The sequence below is a fragment of the Lagenorhynchus albirostris genome, chromosome 4 (genome assembly GCF_949774975.1).
Source record: "Lagenorhynchus albirostris chromosome 4, mLagAlb1.1, whole genome shotgun sequence".
NCBI lineage: Eukaryota > Metazoa > Chordata > Mammalia > Artiodactyla > Delphinidae > Lagenorhynchus > Lagenorhynchus albirostris.
In genome coordinates, this window is record NC_083098.1 from 96,349,124 (window position 1) to 96,364,888 (window position 15,765).

At 48.0% G+C, this 15,765-nt stretch overlaps 1 protein-coding gene across 7 annotated transcripts in view; it reads left to right on the plus strand.

Annotated features, from left to right (window-relative positions):
* The first annotated feature begins 2,220 nt into the window (after positions 1–2,220).
* Positions 2,221–15,765, plus strand: part of SEL1L3 (SEL1L family member 3) — a 97,662-nt gene continuing 84,117 nt past the window's right edge. For 6 of the 7 annotated variants that reach the window (XR_009540369.1, XM_060148398.1, XM_060148397.1 and 3 more), the window contains exons 1-2: positions 2,221–2,436; positions 14,023–14,593. Coding sequence is in view for 6 of the 7 variants with exons in the window: in XM_060148398.1 (XP_060004381.1) it covers positions 2,269–2,436; positions 14,023–14,593 (739 nt within the window). In the remaining variant the exon portion in view is untranslated. Of the gene's footprint in view, positions 2,437–13,994; positions 14,594–15,765 lie in introns of all 7 variants that reach the window. The other variant, XM_060148402.1, reaches the window with a different exon arrangement.

Here is a 15,765-nt window from a genome sequence, read left to right on the forward strand (position 1 = left end):
ACTCAGTTCTCTGAAGACCAGCCCAAACCGGGTGCAGTGAAGGAGGAGAGAAAATCCAGAGGAAGGCCCAGGAAGACAGGTGGAAACCCCAGAAACACTGTGAAGTCCTGTTCTCCTGAACTGGAACAGTTTTCCTTTCACACACGTTAAAAAGTCTAGTCTACCATACTGATAGAAAAAATATGGACACGATCTAGGACAAAGCCACCAGATCTTTTATCCCCTTGGACACTCAGTAGAATAAATGGAATGGTTTTCTATATCACACAGGAGAATTTTAAGAGCGTCGGGTCTGTGGAAGTGGGACAAGGCATTGTCAAAGCAACCCTCAAATTCTTTAATGTGGTGGCCTGTGGATGAGAGAGGAGCAGAGTGACCCTTTCTTATCAGCCAGTGGCTCTGGAAATGGGGTCTCTGGGTTGGCAGCAGCATCACCTCCCAGCTTGTTAGCAAGGCAGCTTCTCGAGCCCCACCCAGGACCAACTGAAGCTGCAATTCTAGCCCAGCAACGTGTGTTTTAACACGCCCTCCTGGTGACGGGGATGCACGCTGAAGTTTGAGAACAGTTGATATAAGTCATGACTTTGCAGTAAGTGACTTGGAGCCAGGAGCCTGACCCAGGGCCACAGTCCTTAGGTGACCTAGAAAAAGTAAGGGATGACTCAGCTGAGGTGATGAGTGTGGCCAGGGCTGTACTGAGATGGCTGAGGGCATATCCAGGCACGGGCGATTCCAAAGCTGTTCTAACCCCACCCTGGGCATCCTATCTTCACCACCAGCCTCTCCTGACGCCTGTCGGGACTTGACCTGCTATGGACACCTCCACTGGGAAAGGGCTGTATCCTCTCAGACTCCCATTCTTTTATTAGTCCCAATCCGCACAAATCCACCATTGCCAAAGGGAAGCTTCTGAGAACTTTCGAAGGTGGGTTAACTGGTTCAGAGCAGCCGCGGGCCCAAGCAATTACCAGAGTCGCTAGACACAGCCACTCTCTTTCTAGAGCGCCAGGGCTGGCGCGAGCTGGGGATCCCTCTGTCCAGCCGGGCCCCTCGGCCTGGCAGCAGAATTTGGGTCGCCGAGCAGCCAGTTCCAACCTGTGTCCCCAAGGCCGAGGATGTGCCTGAGTTTTTTTTTTTTTTTTAAAAGCTGTTTGTACACTTCAAGAGCCTCACCCCTTTCACTTGGGGCTTGAGCACAACTGAATTGGCCTAATTAATTCATTTTCTTTTCGGTCCAAAGTGGAAGCCGGGGCACAGGGATGCAAATCACATACAAACGCGATTTGGGCGCCGATACTCTGGACAATTAAAACAAAGAGCTGGGCGGCAGTGGCGCCGGCCCGGCACAAAACCCTCGGGAAGCATCCAGAACGTGCCGCGAACCAGCCGGCAGGGTGCGGCGCACCTCGGGCTAAAACGGTGCCCGCAGGGAGGAGGCCCCGCGCCTGCAGGTGGACAGGTGGAGGTTGGTAGGGGTCAAAATCCACCCTTAAAGACTGGAAGCTGGGCCACTGCGTGGCGCGACTCCACGGGGGCACACTCGCACTGTGCCCGACGGGAATGGCGCCCTTGCCAAAAAAGCAACCAAATAAAAACCCATTGCACGGGCGGGAACTAGGCTGCAGGACCCGCCAAAGGAGTGGGTGGGAGAGAGAGGATGCGCAAGAGAGGAATAGAATGAGGAGAGGAGGGAGTGGAGAGAGGAAACGGATTGAGAGTGAAGGAAGCAAGTGAAAAAAGAAAAAAGGGGTTAGGAAGAGAGGTGAGAGAGAATTGTAGAGAAGGAAAAAAGGGAAGCGGAGGGCGGGGAGAGGGATCGCGGAGAGAAAGAGCGCGGAAGGGGGGTGGGGAAGGAGAAGGAAAGGAAAGAAAGGGAAAGGGGGTCTGGCCGGGAGCGGGGGGGGGCGGTGGCCAGGGGGTGGGGCCCGGGTCAGTCCCCACCTGCGTGGGCGCCTGCTGCCGGCCGGGGTGGAAGCCTGGGGGCCGGAGGGAGCGGCCGGGAGGCGGGCTGGGCCGGGAGCGGAGGGGAGGGAGGGGACGGGGACTGGGAGGCTGGGAGGAGCTGGCGCTCGGCTGGGGCTGCGGGGGCGGCGACGGCGGGAGCGGTAGTGGAGGCGGCGGCGGGTCCGGCGGCGGCGGCGGCGGCGGCAGGTGGCCCCGCGCGCAGCGGCCGGCCCGGCCGGGGGCGGGCGGGAAGGTGGCGCCTCGGGCGGGGGCCGGTCCCTGCACCAGGTGACCTGTTCCGGCCCGGATCCGGGCGGCCTCGCCATGCAGCGGCGCGGCGCGGGGCTCGAGTGGCCACGGCGGCAGCAGCAGCAACAACCCCTGCCGCTCGCGGCCGGCCCCCGGGCCGCAGCCATGGCCCCCCCGAGTGGCGGCGTCCCCCCGGGCCTCGGCGGGCGCCCTGCCTGCGCGCTGCTTCTGCTCTGCTACCTGGTGAGCGCCGGACCCTGCCCGGGTCCTCCCGTCTGCGCGGGGCCCCGGGGATGCGGGTGGGGGCGGCCGGGGACCTCTACCTCGCGGGCGGGTGCGGCACGGCTAGTTTTGTCTCTTCCTCGCCGCCGCACCCTTGGCGCTCCCGGCACCTGGGACGGGTACCCGGGGCGCGGAGAGCGGTGCGTGGACCCGGGGCGCGGAGAGCGGTGCGTGGACCGGGTCTCCCTCCGAGACCCGTTCCAGACCCGGGTCAGGTTCCCTTCGACACCCAGTCCTGTTCCCCACTCCACCTGGGAGCCTCGCCACCCCGCGTTTCCTCCCTCCCCGCTGCGCACGGCTCTCCAGCTCCCTCCCTGCCGGTCCTGGGCGTCCCTCACAATCTTCTCGAGGTTCCTTTCCTTCCCTTGCCCAACTTCGCCTCTTTCTCTCTGCGAATGCCACCCGCCTCGCCCCTCCTCTTAGTTTCCACCCGGTCCTCATGGCCCGGACCGTTTTGTGCGGACGCACCCGGCGATGAACCTCGTATTTCCAGCGCTCTTCAACTCCTCCATGGTCACTCCAGCCAAGTTGCGGCTGCCAGCAAGAAATCTAGTTCTTTGTAACACGCTTACCGCCAGAGTGGGGACTTTAGCTGCGTCTTGAACATTGTCATTTCAGAGAACACGTTTGGCTCATGCGTGTCCGTTTACAATTTGCACACTTCCTGGCTTTTGTTTTAGTCATCAACTAAATGGCAGTAATCTGTTTTTCAAAACCAACTCATTTAAAATACCAGAGTAATTTAGACCCTCGGAACAAGGTGGGGGAATATTCCCCAATTCCTTTGCCGGCTTGCTCTCTTCTGCTTTGAATTCTCCTAAACAACAGTAAATTTACAGGAGGTGACACCATTTCTGTCCAGCCTACCTTATGTTCCAGGATCCTGCAGAAACCTTGGGTTATCTCGCCATATATTACTGTAAATAAATGAAATGGAAAATGCTGAATCATGAAACTGATGTAATAGGAAATTCACAGAATGCTGAAAAAGAAAAGAAAAGAAAAAAAATTGAGTAGTGTCATTGTCCAGAATTCTTTTCATTTATGTGGCATTGCCATTATTTGGAGACTTTCTTCTTGGAGGCAAAAAACTGCTTAGGAGACATTGGCAGGATTTAGAATTTAATTCCAAAGAAAGTTGCCGCTCAGCCCAAGTTTCTTTTGATACCCTTTACTTGTTGAATGTTTCATTTCTTGAAGCAAGAGGATGTAAAAATGCAAATTGTAATTCTGTCTCTTCATCTACCTGTTGAGCAATCCATGCTTTCCCTCATATTGTGAAATAAGCCAGTACCATATTTTGTGGTTGGCTTTAGTTCATATTTTTATAAGAAGTTGTCAGTTAACATGAATGGTTTTTTTCACCCAGGAGATATTATTATTTAACATTTATGCCACAGGGTTACAGCACACAGGCTCATAAATAAAACTGCCATAACAGATGACAGGGTTGCAGTTTAAACAGATGATTCCCATCCACAATGCACTGGTTACCCACAGAGGCAGAAATGAGGTAGTAGAGCAGTGTGTGAAACATTAATGTACAAGTGGTCAGGAAAGTTCCATGTGGAAATACCAAGACCTGGCAAGCAGAGCCTGCTTCTTGACTGTTACAAGAAATCAGAGAAACAAGAGCAATAAAGGCCGAAGTCGTCCACAGGAGCAAAGACAGATGATGGAGCAAGTATAAAAGTGCTGTATGGGGTTTCCCTGGTGGCGCAGTGGTTAAAAATCCGCCTGCCAAGGCAGGGAACGCGGATTTGAGCCCTAGTCCGGGAGGATCCCACATGCCGCGGAGCAACTGGGCCGGTGAGCCACAGCTGCTGAGCCTGCGCTCTAGAGCCCACGTGCCACAACTACTGAAGCCCGCGCGCCTAGAGCCCATGCTCCGCAACAAGAGAAGCCACCGCAATGAGAAGCCCGCACACCGCAGCGAAAAGTAGCTCCCGCTCACTGCAACTGGAGAGAGCCTGCGCGCAGCAATGAGGACCCAACGCAGTCAAAAGTAAACTAAATAAAATTAAAAAAAATTTATAACATTTCTGTATGGACCAAGGGGGATTTGAGACAACAGATCACAGAGAGGAGAAAAATGATGCTATGGACAGACTGTGGTGAGTTAGTGAAGTGGTGAGGTAGGGCTCCAAAAAGAGAGATTATAGAAAATACTGTAATGTGGAAAATAACTAGAGCATGGATGAATGTCTTGGCAGACAAGGAAGGGATGGATTTTAGAACTACCATGGAGAGGGAAATGTCAGTGCTTCCTGAGTATGTGTGTTTCCTTCAGATATGCCACTGTTAAAAAAAAAACAAACTTGAATAAACAAGAAAACCATTTTTCAACTGAATGAGAAAGTTTTGCAAAACCCAGGGAAGCAAAAGTGTGACTTGGAAGGTGGGCTTCACCCTTTGTTCTAAAGGTCTAGCCATTGGTAGGGATTTTGCTCGAGAGGTATGTGCTACCAGAGAAACTGCTGAAAGGTAAACCTTCTTGACCTTGGAGAAATTCAGCTGCAAATTGGGGAAGATGTAAAACAGCTGCATGAACACATGAAAAACATAAACTACTGAGAAAAATGCATGAGTGTGTGTCTTGTACATCAAGGAATACTTCCTAGAGAAAGTGCTTGGTCAGGGCAGGGGGGTGGACAGATGGAGGGTGGAAGTTGAGCAGAATAGCTAAGCAGGACCTCAGGAATAGGTAGACACTAGAGGAAGAAAGCTATCCCATAATTTGGAAACCTAAATAATAATAGTAGTAGTAGTAATAATAGTTTGCATTGCGCTAGGTTATTTATATGCATTATCCAATATTAATCTTAACAATAACCTTGTGAGGTAGGAGCTAGTATGATCCCCATTCAGATGAGTTAACTGAGGCTCAGAGAGGTTATGTTAGTTGTCCTAGGCCACACAGGTAGTCCAGGTTTGAAACCCAAGTCTGTCTCCTTCCAGAGCCCCAGTTCTAGCCATTCATTGCCTTCTGGATTTTGCTGCTTGTAACCCATTCCCCTTATGCATAGATGTATGGGCCATTAGCAAAGTTCTCAAAATTACAGCTTCTGTGAAATTGACCAGGATGTAAGGTCATGTCTAAAGTAGCCTAAAATATACAAAGCAGGAAGCCCAGGCCACAGAGTAGAAGCAGGATGTTAAAGAGGGGGAAAAAAAAGAAAGCAAAGCCAGAAGATATTTGCCATTACAATGGAGAGGCAAAGGATGGGGCCCTTGTATAATCCAGAGGCAGCTGGCAGAGTTTAGCACTTGAGTTTGTATGAACATGTGTCCAAGAGTATAGCCAAGTGTGCCTTGGAATGTATTATAAAGACAAATTGTCTGTGATTTGGGGACTGACTCCTGTTTTGTGTCATCCCTACCTATTTGCTGGTTCGCAAGGGCTGGAGGTTGAGAGAGGCCTTCTAGACAGATGCCTTCAAGCCCCTGCCACCCTGATGGAGAACAAGGTCCTGAGGTGATGAGCACATTCCTTCTCCATTGGCTGGGACAGAATAACCTTCAGTAGCAGCCCAAGAACAGTACTGTGACTGTAGCTAGGATACTGCCAAAGCATGAATAATTGTGATGAGGCCTGAAAGATAAGTCACGGAACGATGCCAAGCAGATTTCTGAAAAGATGATCCCTGGTTCCGGCAGCTGCCCCCCAAATTCTGAGGTCACCAAAGGTCAAGATGCAGAGAGCCTCCTCAGAGAGGATGGCGCCTTGAAAGCAAAAGGTCACGGAAACCGCTTCCACTGAGGTTACGGGTGCTGACTGGTGGGGTCCATGATGGTCTTTCTTTGCCTCAGAGACCCCCTAGCCATTCTCGTCCATCATTAACTCTTACCTTCCACCAGACCTGGCTAGAACAGCCTGAGACTGCCCAGCCCCATTTGTGACAATGGCACTTGGAGAAGGCAATTCTGTCTCTTTGGAACTCTGGTCTCGAAGTATAATTTTTTCCTAAAATGAGAAAACAGATCTCACAATGGCTGGTATTGGTGTCAGCTGTAGAGCTGAAATATTCCGAGTGGACATTTGCACTTGTGAGACAACCAGAAGACAAAGAAACGAGAGGGCGTTAGCGGCACAGATGTATGTGGGGCTCATTGGCAGGCGGTGGCTGTGACAGAGTCTTGTACAGAATTCTCTGTAAGCGACCACAGACCGTCAGTTATCCCTCCAGAAGTGTTTATTAACTCCTTGCTTTGTGTAACACAGGACCTAGGAACTTCAAAACGAGGTATAGAGACCTTCAATTATCCAGTTTGTGCAAGAATGATTATGGAGACCCATCCTCTAACTTCACATCAGCCAATAGCTTCCACATTCATTCCAACCAGAGTCCCTAAAATCTCCCAACTGGCGGTGTTTGCCTCTTGCCTTCTCTTCTTTCCAGCTGCCTGTTGGCAAAAGTGTGGGAGCCACCAATTGGCTGAACGGAGCAGCTGGAGGGCAGGTAGAAGAGAAGGCGTAAAGGGGCCAGGCAATTCACGGAGAAGTTGGGTAGACTGGAGTAGACCATAAATAACCTGAAGGGAATTCAGTGACCCTGTTTATTGGCTCATCCCATTCCCTGGAGAAAGGAACGGAGGGGGCACGAGGGCGTGCGGCATGTGAGGAGCTGAGGAGCTTCTGCTTTGGTGCTTGTCGTTTGCCTCCCAGCCTCACCCGAAGAAGGGCTGAACCAAGCTGGGGAGTCGGTTCAGTGCAGCGTGTGTGTTTGTAAGATAACATCTACCCTCCCCAGACGTAATGCATGGTGATCTGTTGTGATTTTAGCCCCTCACCCCACACTGTCAAGACGGGAGTGAGCAAAATCCCAAGATTCCCCCACCTGTAACCAGAAGGTGGTGGCGGGTGTAGAAGTGGATGAGTTGAGGGCATCATTTTGGGTGTTTCTGGAAGGCAGCAGACACACCATCGCCAGCTTTGGAGTCAGCAGCTATGGGTTTGAATTTTGGTTCTGCTTTTTAGTAGCTGGGTGATCTTGCGCAAGTTACTCACCCTCTCTGAATCCATTTCATTTCCTCAGCCGTTAACTGGAATGCTGTGTCCCTCAGAGGGCTGTTGTGAGGTTAGAGGGGAGAAGTTCTATGAAATTCATTGTGAGAGGATGAGGTTAGAAGTGAATGAGAAGACTTACTGCGTTTGTCCCCATGCCTAGCACATAGTAGGTACTCAATGAAATTAAACGGCACCAAACTTGGTTACCCTCTCATAATCTGTGTCAGCAAGAAATAGCATATCAAACAGTATTAAAAGGGAGAGAGGATCCAACACAGCAGGGAGTGTTGATCATTATTGCAATGGCGTTTCTCTAGCCAGCTCTCAGGTTTGGGAAGGCACACGGGTTGGCTGGGAAATGTTTCCCAAGTCTCATCTTGACCTCGAAGTCCATATTGATGTCATCGCTCATTCTGCTTAATTGCATGCTTTGTTGACATAAACAGAATTTTTGCTTATTTCTAGTTGGCAGAAATCGGAAACGTAGGCGTCTTAAGCCAAGACAATTACCTTTTGACCTGTGGAAAGTTTGATCTGGTTCGGAGAGAGGGTGCTCAAAAGGCAAGGTTTTCTTAGGTGACTGTGGGGCAGAATGGACAAGGATGAGAAAAATAGCCAATTATTGTTTGCAATCAGACATACCCACACGCACATGTAAGTGTAAATGGACCTCCCGTAGAGAGACAAGTGACATGAGTTAAGATTTTCTAATGTCTCTGTTTCCTTAAATAATAAGTGGATCATATAGAGAAAAGAGCCAAGTTTTCTCACGTCTTTGGAACAAGGGAAGGTTATTTGAAGAGCGTTTCCTCTTACTGATTTTTAAAGGAATGAGATGGACTCATCCTAAAAAAAAGTTCAGGTGGTTTTGATAGATTATTTTTTCCATCCAGAAGATACATTAAATTCATCTGTTTCTTGATTCCCAGGCTGAACGGAATGCATTTAGAGTTCCAATTTGGGGTCTTGTATCAGGAACACACATGAAATGACCCATCTCTGTCTTTTTTTTTAAAAAATGACAAAATATACACAATTACACAAAGACGAAGGACTCTATGTTTTGTGACTGTGTGGGATGTTGTCAAATTTGACTTTGATTAGGGCTTCATTCTGGTATAAACAGATGTTTGAGGGCTCAGGCATCTTTCAGAGCCCAGCTCCATTGTGTGCGGAGCAGATCAGCAGCTTCCGAGGTGAAACATCTATGTGGTTGCCTAAATGGCATAATTGGAGGGGCACAGAGGTGCCCTTTAAACCGCAACTAGCTCGCTTACAGCTGCAGTACATCTGGCCTTTGTTTTTAAGGCATTATCTCCACCAGGCTGGCCTGGAAATGTACATATGTGACATTACCACCGTGTTTTTCATTATCACATTAACATGGGTGAACTCGCCAGATGAGCACGAGTCCAACAGGGGGTGGAGGGGCAGGAAATTTAAAAGTTTTAATTTATATTTTTTGGTGTGGGGAAATGGAAAAGTTCTAGAATGTAGGGCAGTTGCCTGAAAGGGAGAAGTCCACCCTAAAGGGACAAGGTGGGTGCGAGTGCCACCTTCTCTGACCTCACAGTCCCCCCGGGTCGACTCTGACCCCCAGGGGCCCAGTAAAATGTTCTTTGGAAGGAGATTAATGAGGCTGGTTGAAAAACAGAGGAGTGCCAACCCCCATCCCCCCACCCGCCCCAAAGAACTTGTGAATGTCAGGAAAGTTTGGTGGCGACTCAAGATTGGATCGAGTGCTTTGGTTTATATGCAGGTGCCCCCAGCGCTGTGGGGCGGTTGATCTGAGTTGGGCCACCGAGGCACCTGGCAGAAATGCCCACGCCTGGTACTTATTTCAGCAAAAAACCCTTAGCCAAACTCTACAATGTGCCGAGCTCTATCTTACAAGCCGGGGACGTAACAATGAACAAGACATGGACTCTGACTTTATAATTTCTAAACAAAGGAACGTTTGGGTGATTTTTAGCTTATGTTAATGCAACCTGGCATGTGAAAATACCTATGAAGGTTGGACACGTGTTATGCCCGTAGCTGAAACTCTTCAAGTTAATTGCTTTATTTTCCTGACAGGAAATAGCTCATAACACACACATAACTTGAGCCAGGAAATCAGCTTCAGCTTAATCAATATTTAGAATGTGATGTGTCTCTAATCGGTGTTGGTTTTGTACATAACAGAGGTAGCCACGACTCATGGCGTAGCAGCTGCCCGCTGGGTCTGCTCCAACCCACGAGATGCCAGCTTCCTATGTTACATAGGTGCCCACGAGAAGGAAGATTGCAAAACCTTCCTGAGGGATTTAGACCATGCTCCTCAAATCACATACAGTAACTCTGAGGTCCTCTTTGGGGCTGGCATACCCCCATCATATTAAGAACATCGCCCTATCCCTGAAGTTGCTCTTCTCTTGTTCCCCAGCTGTCACTAATGTTTCTCTCACTTCTTTAAACATCTATTTCAGCCCATGAAATTCTTGTTGTTGTTGTTGTTGTTTTTTGGCTGCACCAAGTGGCTTGCAGGATCTTAGTTCCCCCACCAGGGATGGAATCTGTGCTCCCTGCAGTGGAAGCGCGGAGTCTTAACCACTGGACGGCCAGGGAAGACCCGTCAGACCATGAAATTCGACCTCTTTTCCTAGCCTAGCTCCAACTTCTCATCCTACTTAGATCTTTATTGAAAGAAACATTAGCAAGGTGTCAACATACCCATGAGGGACCCTTGGCAAAATAGCAAATCAAGCCCCATCAACCACATGTATAGGAAATGATGCCTGATTGGGTTATTCATCTTATTTCTCCTATGTGATCATTCCTTTAAAAAGTATATCTTTTGTCACTCCGTGTTCTTTAAAACTGTAGCACTTTAAGTGGTCTTCTAATTCAGCTGATTATTATATGATCTCGTCATCTTTCCAAATGGCTATAATTCAAAATAATGACGAGAACACATTTTCATAAATATGACAAAATAACTAATATCTAATGATACAAAAACTCTATCTAGAATAAAAGCTCGATAGTCTGTAACAGTGATCTGCAAACTACGGCCCCCGGGCCAATCCGGCCAGCTACATTTTTCTGTAAACAAGGTTGCACTGGACCACAGCCATGCTCACTGTCTTATGTGTTGTCAATGTCTGCTTTCTTGATACCACACTAGATGGACATCAGCAGCTGAAAAACCCCAAATAATTACCATCTGGCCCTTTTTTACAGGAAAAGTCTCTGACCTCAGATCTAGAATAGCGCCATTGGATAGAAATATGTGAGCCACGAATTTGAGCCACATATGTAATTTCACATTTTCTAGTAGCCTCCCTAAACAAGTAAACAGAAACAGGTAAAATTAATTTTAGTAATGCATTTTATTGAACTCACTGTATCTTAATCTTACCATTTCAACATGTAATCAGTATAAAAATTATTAATGAGATTTTTTTATCCTTTTTTGTGTTCAGTCTTTGAAATCCATTGTATCTTTTACACTTACAGCACATCTCGGGTTAAGTGCTTAGTATGACCTGTGGCCACCATATCGGATAGCGTACATCTAGGACCCGTCAACCTGGAATTTACTTTTACTTGAGACTCTGAAGCCAGTGAAAACAAAATGATCTTCATATGAGTATATGGAGATTTCCTTAAAAACAGAATTTCAGGAGAAGGTGCTGGAGCGACTACACTGTCAGGTGTCCCATACCTTCTTCATTCTCGTCTGTCACCACCCATCTCCACAATGATGAGCCTGGGGTCTGGAAATCTGTGGGTCACCAAGCAAAAGTGAAACTATATTTAGCATGATGCTGTGCTTATTAACGTGGAAAAGTGGGCTGGGGCATTTTTAGCAATAAGATGTAAATGAATTAACTGCACTTTCCAATGAAATTTAAGGAAACCAGACAGCTCTGTTTAAAAGATGTTTTCACTGGAGTTCCTAGCATCAGAAATAAAAATGTGATTAAAAAAATTGAAGTGGGAAAACGGGGCCTGGGTGGGGTATTAAGGTATACATGAAAAGAACAAGGAAGAGGTTTTAAGTCATTCTCTGAGAAGGGACACAATGTGATATTTAATATACCACAGCATATCCTGGACTCTGTTCCCTATTGTCTCACTAAATAAGCAAATGTCTCCTTCCGGGGAGCTGAGAAAGGGAAGCCTTGGGGGCTTTTGGACTGAGGCGCGCAGGTCACCCATGGGCACCACTCTGGTCCAACTCCCATCAGCACCAGCAGTCTCTGGCTTCGGCTAAACGCTGCTATGGGCTTAATAGCTCGATTTGAATCTTGAGGAGGCGGCCACGTCTCGGCACATCTGGCCAAATGAGTAAACCATCGCTTGTGGACAAATGCTGGCTGTATCTCTCTTCATATGAAAGCAGAATCAGCCTGGAGTTCCCAGGCAGCCATGGAACGGCAAATCTTTGGTTTCATGGTGTGTGCTGTGGGGTGGAGAATGTCGGAGTGGGCATGAGGAAAAGGAGCCAGGCTTCCGGGCCAGCCTCTGCTAAGCCCGCAGCTGCGGGATGTCGGAGAACATCCCCTCGGGGTTGCCATGTCCTTGTCTGAAAACCGGGGTGGGCTGGCTTATCACCAAGGGCTTGTGACCCTCATATTCCCATGTCCTTTTGTGTCTTTATTTACAAACCTTCTGTCCTCTGGCCAAACCCGGCTGCTTGCTAGACCCCCAGGACAGCCGCCTGTCCCTCCTTTCATGTCTCTACTTAAGCTGTTCACACCACTTGCAGTGTCCTCCCTTTGCCTCTCTACCTAAAGAACTTCTCTTCATCCATCGAAGCCCAATTGAAATGCCATTTCCTCCATAAAGCCTTTCCCAGAGCCCCCGTCAGAATTACTGTCATTTGGTGCCGTGTTCCCTTAGGGTTTGCATTTAGTTTGACTGGAGTGCAGGCCATGTTCTGCCAAGTGTCTGCTATTTGTAAACATGATTCTCTGATTCCAGACCTCGCATGTTACTCACCTTTGCCCCTCCTACAGCCCTAAGCCAGAATTGAATAAAGAGGTCCCTATTTCTTCCTTCTTTGGAGAAGACCACAGTGACCTTTTTCTTTAAACTTGTGGTTAAAATATTCATAGCATAACATTTACCACTTTAGGCTTTTTTTTTTTTTTTTTTTGCGGTACGCGGGCCTCTCACTGTTGTGGCCTCTCCCGTTGCGGAGCACAGGCTCCGGACGCTCAGGCCCAGCGGCCATGGCTCACGGGCCCAGCCGCTCCGCGGCATGTGGGATCTTCCTGGACCGGGGCACGAACCCGTGTCCCCTGCATTGGCAGGCGGACTCTCGACCACTGCGCCACCAGGGAAGCCCTCCACCTTTTAACTATTATGAGTAATGCTGCTGTGAACCTGGTGTAAGTCTATGAACATATCTCTTCCAAGCCCTGCTTTCAACTTAGATATAGACCCAGAAGTGGAATTGCTGGGTCATATGACAATTCTGTGCTTAATTTTTTAGGAACTGCAGTACTGCCTTCCACAGTGGCTGCACCATTTTACATTCCCACCAGCGATACACAAGGGTTCCAAATTTCTCTGCATCCTCTCTAACACTTGTGGTTTTCTTTTTTAAAAAAAATAGTAGCCATTCTAATGGGTGTAAGTTGGTCCAAAGTAACCTTTTTGCTATTGTGTTATGGATGTCTAAATCTCAAAGTCACATTTAGAACAGCTCTTAGCATCCATCCATCCGTGCCTCATGATCAAAACATTGCCTTAATTTCAGGACCAAACTTTCCAGATTTCTTCTGGAAGGAAAGTCCACACTGAGAGGCCTTCATCATCTAAAGAGCTAGATAACTAACACAACATTGTAAATCAACTATACTTCAATATAAAATAAAAATTAAAAAATGAAGAACTAGATAAATAAACCTGCAGCTGAAATCTCTCTTGGCACCTGTGGCGCCATCCATGGTGAAAGAATCAGACAACACAGTTTGTGGTCCAAGCCTGCCTGTGTGTGATTTGGAGCAATAGAAACCTCTTGCTGGCCCATTCATCATGCATGCTTGTCCTAGCTCAGAACTTATGGAGAAAAAGCGCCCCAGCTGGCATCCCTGATATGTGTTCTCTCCGGTGCACTTTGAACTCTTCTCCCCTCCTTTGATTTGGGTGCATTTGACCACCATTTGAAGTCAGGACAATAGTTTGGAAACGTCTGGAGCTGGATTGCCTCTTTTTCACTTTAAGGCACGTTCACTGCTCCTGGATTTGTCGTGAACTAGCTCCATCATTTGGAAACCAACTCTGGAATGTTTGCCACGTAGATTTGAAAGTCCCATCTTGATGAGCAGATGCTACTGAGTCTGGAGAGAGAGTTTAATGGGGCCTAATCTTCATTTGTGTGTGTGTTGGTTTTTCTCCAATTATTCGGTAGTGCTTTCGACATCTTTTATCTTCCACTTTCATTGCATTATGTAAATGGATATTTTTTTCTTCCAGGAAAACAATGATTCACGTATCTGTTAATATGATCATTTTTAAGCTTTCTCTATCTTTTTTTTTCTTTTCAGAATTTTGTACCATCTTTGGGTAGGCAGACTTCCCTGACGACGTCGGTGATACCCAGAGCTGAGCAGAGCGTGGCTTACGAAGACTTTATTTATTTCACTGTCTTTGAAGGAAATGTTCGCAACGTTTCTGAAGTCTCGGTGGAGTATTTATGCTCTCAGCCTTGTGTTGTCAATTTGGAAGCAGTGGTTTCATCTGAGTTCAGAAGTAGCATTCCCGTGTACAAAAAAAGGTGGAAGAATGAGAAACATCTTCACACCAGCAGGACACAAATAGTACATGTGAAATTTCCAAGCATCATGGTTTATAGAGATGATTATTTCATCAGACACTCCATTTCGGTATCTGTGGTGATACTACGCGCCTGGATTACTCACCGATATAGCGGTGGAGACTTGAATGTTAAATGGGAGGAAAACTTGCTACATGCTGTAGCGAAGAATTATACCCTGCTGAAGACCATCCCGCCTTTTGAACGCCCTTTCAAAGATCATCAGGTGTGCCTTGAGTGGAACATGGGTTATATTTGGAACCTTCGAGCAAACAAGATTCCCCAGTGTCCTCTCGAGAATGGTAGGTCGTTTGCCTTGCTAGGAACCTAATTCTCATTTTTTTTTCAGACAGCTTGGCTCATAAGAGGAGGGCAGGGGAAAATTCTTGTATTAGTGGTGGGGGACAAAGCAAATGGAATCTGTAATTTTGGACTTTGGGGACAAAAGAGGAAAAGTGAAAAGGTGTTGAGAAGAGACAGAGGAGCAGAGCATAGGATTGAACAGGGAGTTGAGAGAGGGACAAAGAGCCATGGAAGGGGTACCTTGAGAGGGTTGGATCTGCTTTACATTGGAGAGGAGCTTTAGTGCCGCTGAAACGAGGATGAGGAGAATCTTCCTCCCCGTCTCCCTCAAAAATCCCACAAGTGTCAGTTTTTGTGCAGCATTGGCTTTTCAGCCAAGCCTACCCGGGTTCAACTCCTGGCTCTGCCACTTTCTGCCAGTGTAACTTGCAGAGGCTCAGTTTTCTCATCTGTAAAATGGGGGTAATAAATAACAATTCCCTCAGGGCAGTATTGTGAGAATTCAATGAAATGTGCTCAGCACAGTAATCAGCACTCAGTAAAAATTAGTAACCATAGTGATGATAGAATGCAAACTCTGTATTTTATCCTAAACGTCACAGGGTCACAGCCACTGAAGGATCAGTAGAGGAGGCTCCCGTGCCCTTTCCCGGCCTCTTTGAAGTACTGGGGTTGGAGCTCTCTGGCTGCGTGCGTTTAGAAGAAGGGGGCTGAAGTTCTCTCCATTGTTGCACGGGCACCTTGCTGTATGGAAGCTGAGCGCCTGCCAGCTCCTCTCCATATCCTGCAATGGGAAGCTTATGCAGCCATGCTCCCAGGCACCCGCCTGGAGTCAGGCAGTGTTTCCTAAAGTGGGAGCCTAAGACCACCTGCAACACAATCACCAGGGCTCTTGTTGCAAATGCAGATTTCTGGTCCTCATCTATTTCCTGCTAAGCCAGGATCTGTGAGGCGAAGGGCCCTAGAATCCACATTTTAAATACATTCCCATGACTCTGATGCACCTTAAAGCTTGAGAACCTCTAGAGCAGGGATAGAGCTGGTGGGACTTTGAGTTGCAGAGGCTGGACCCCCAGGCAGGCTTGGTGGGTGGAGGAAATCCACAGGCCTGTGACAGCAGACCCAGGGATGTGCCTGACACCTCTTAGTTTCCACGAGGAATGGTTTGTAG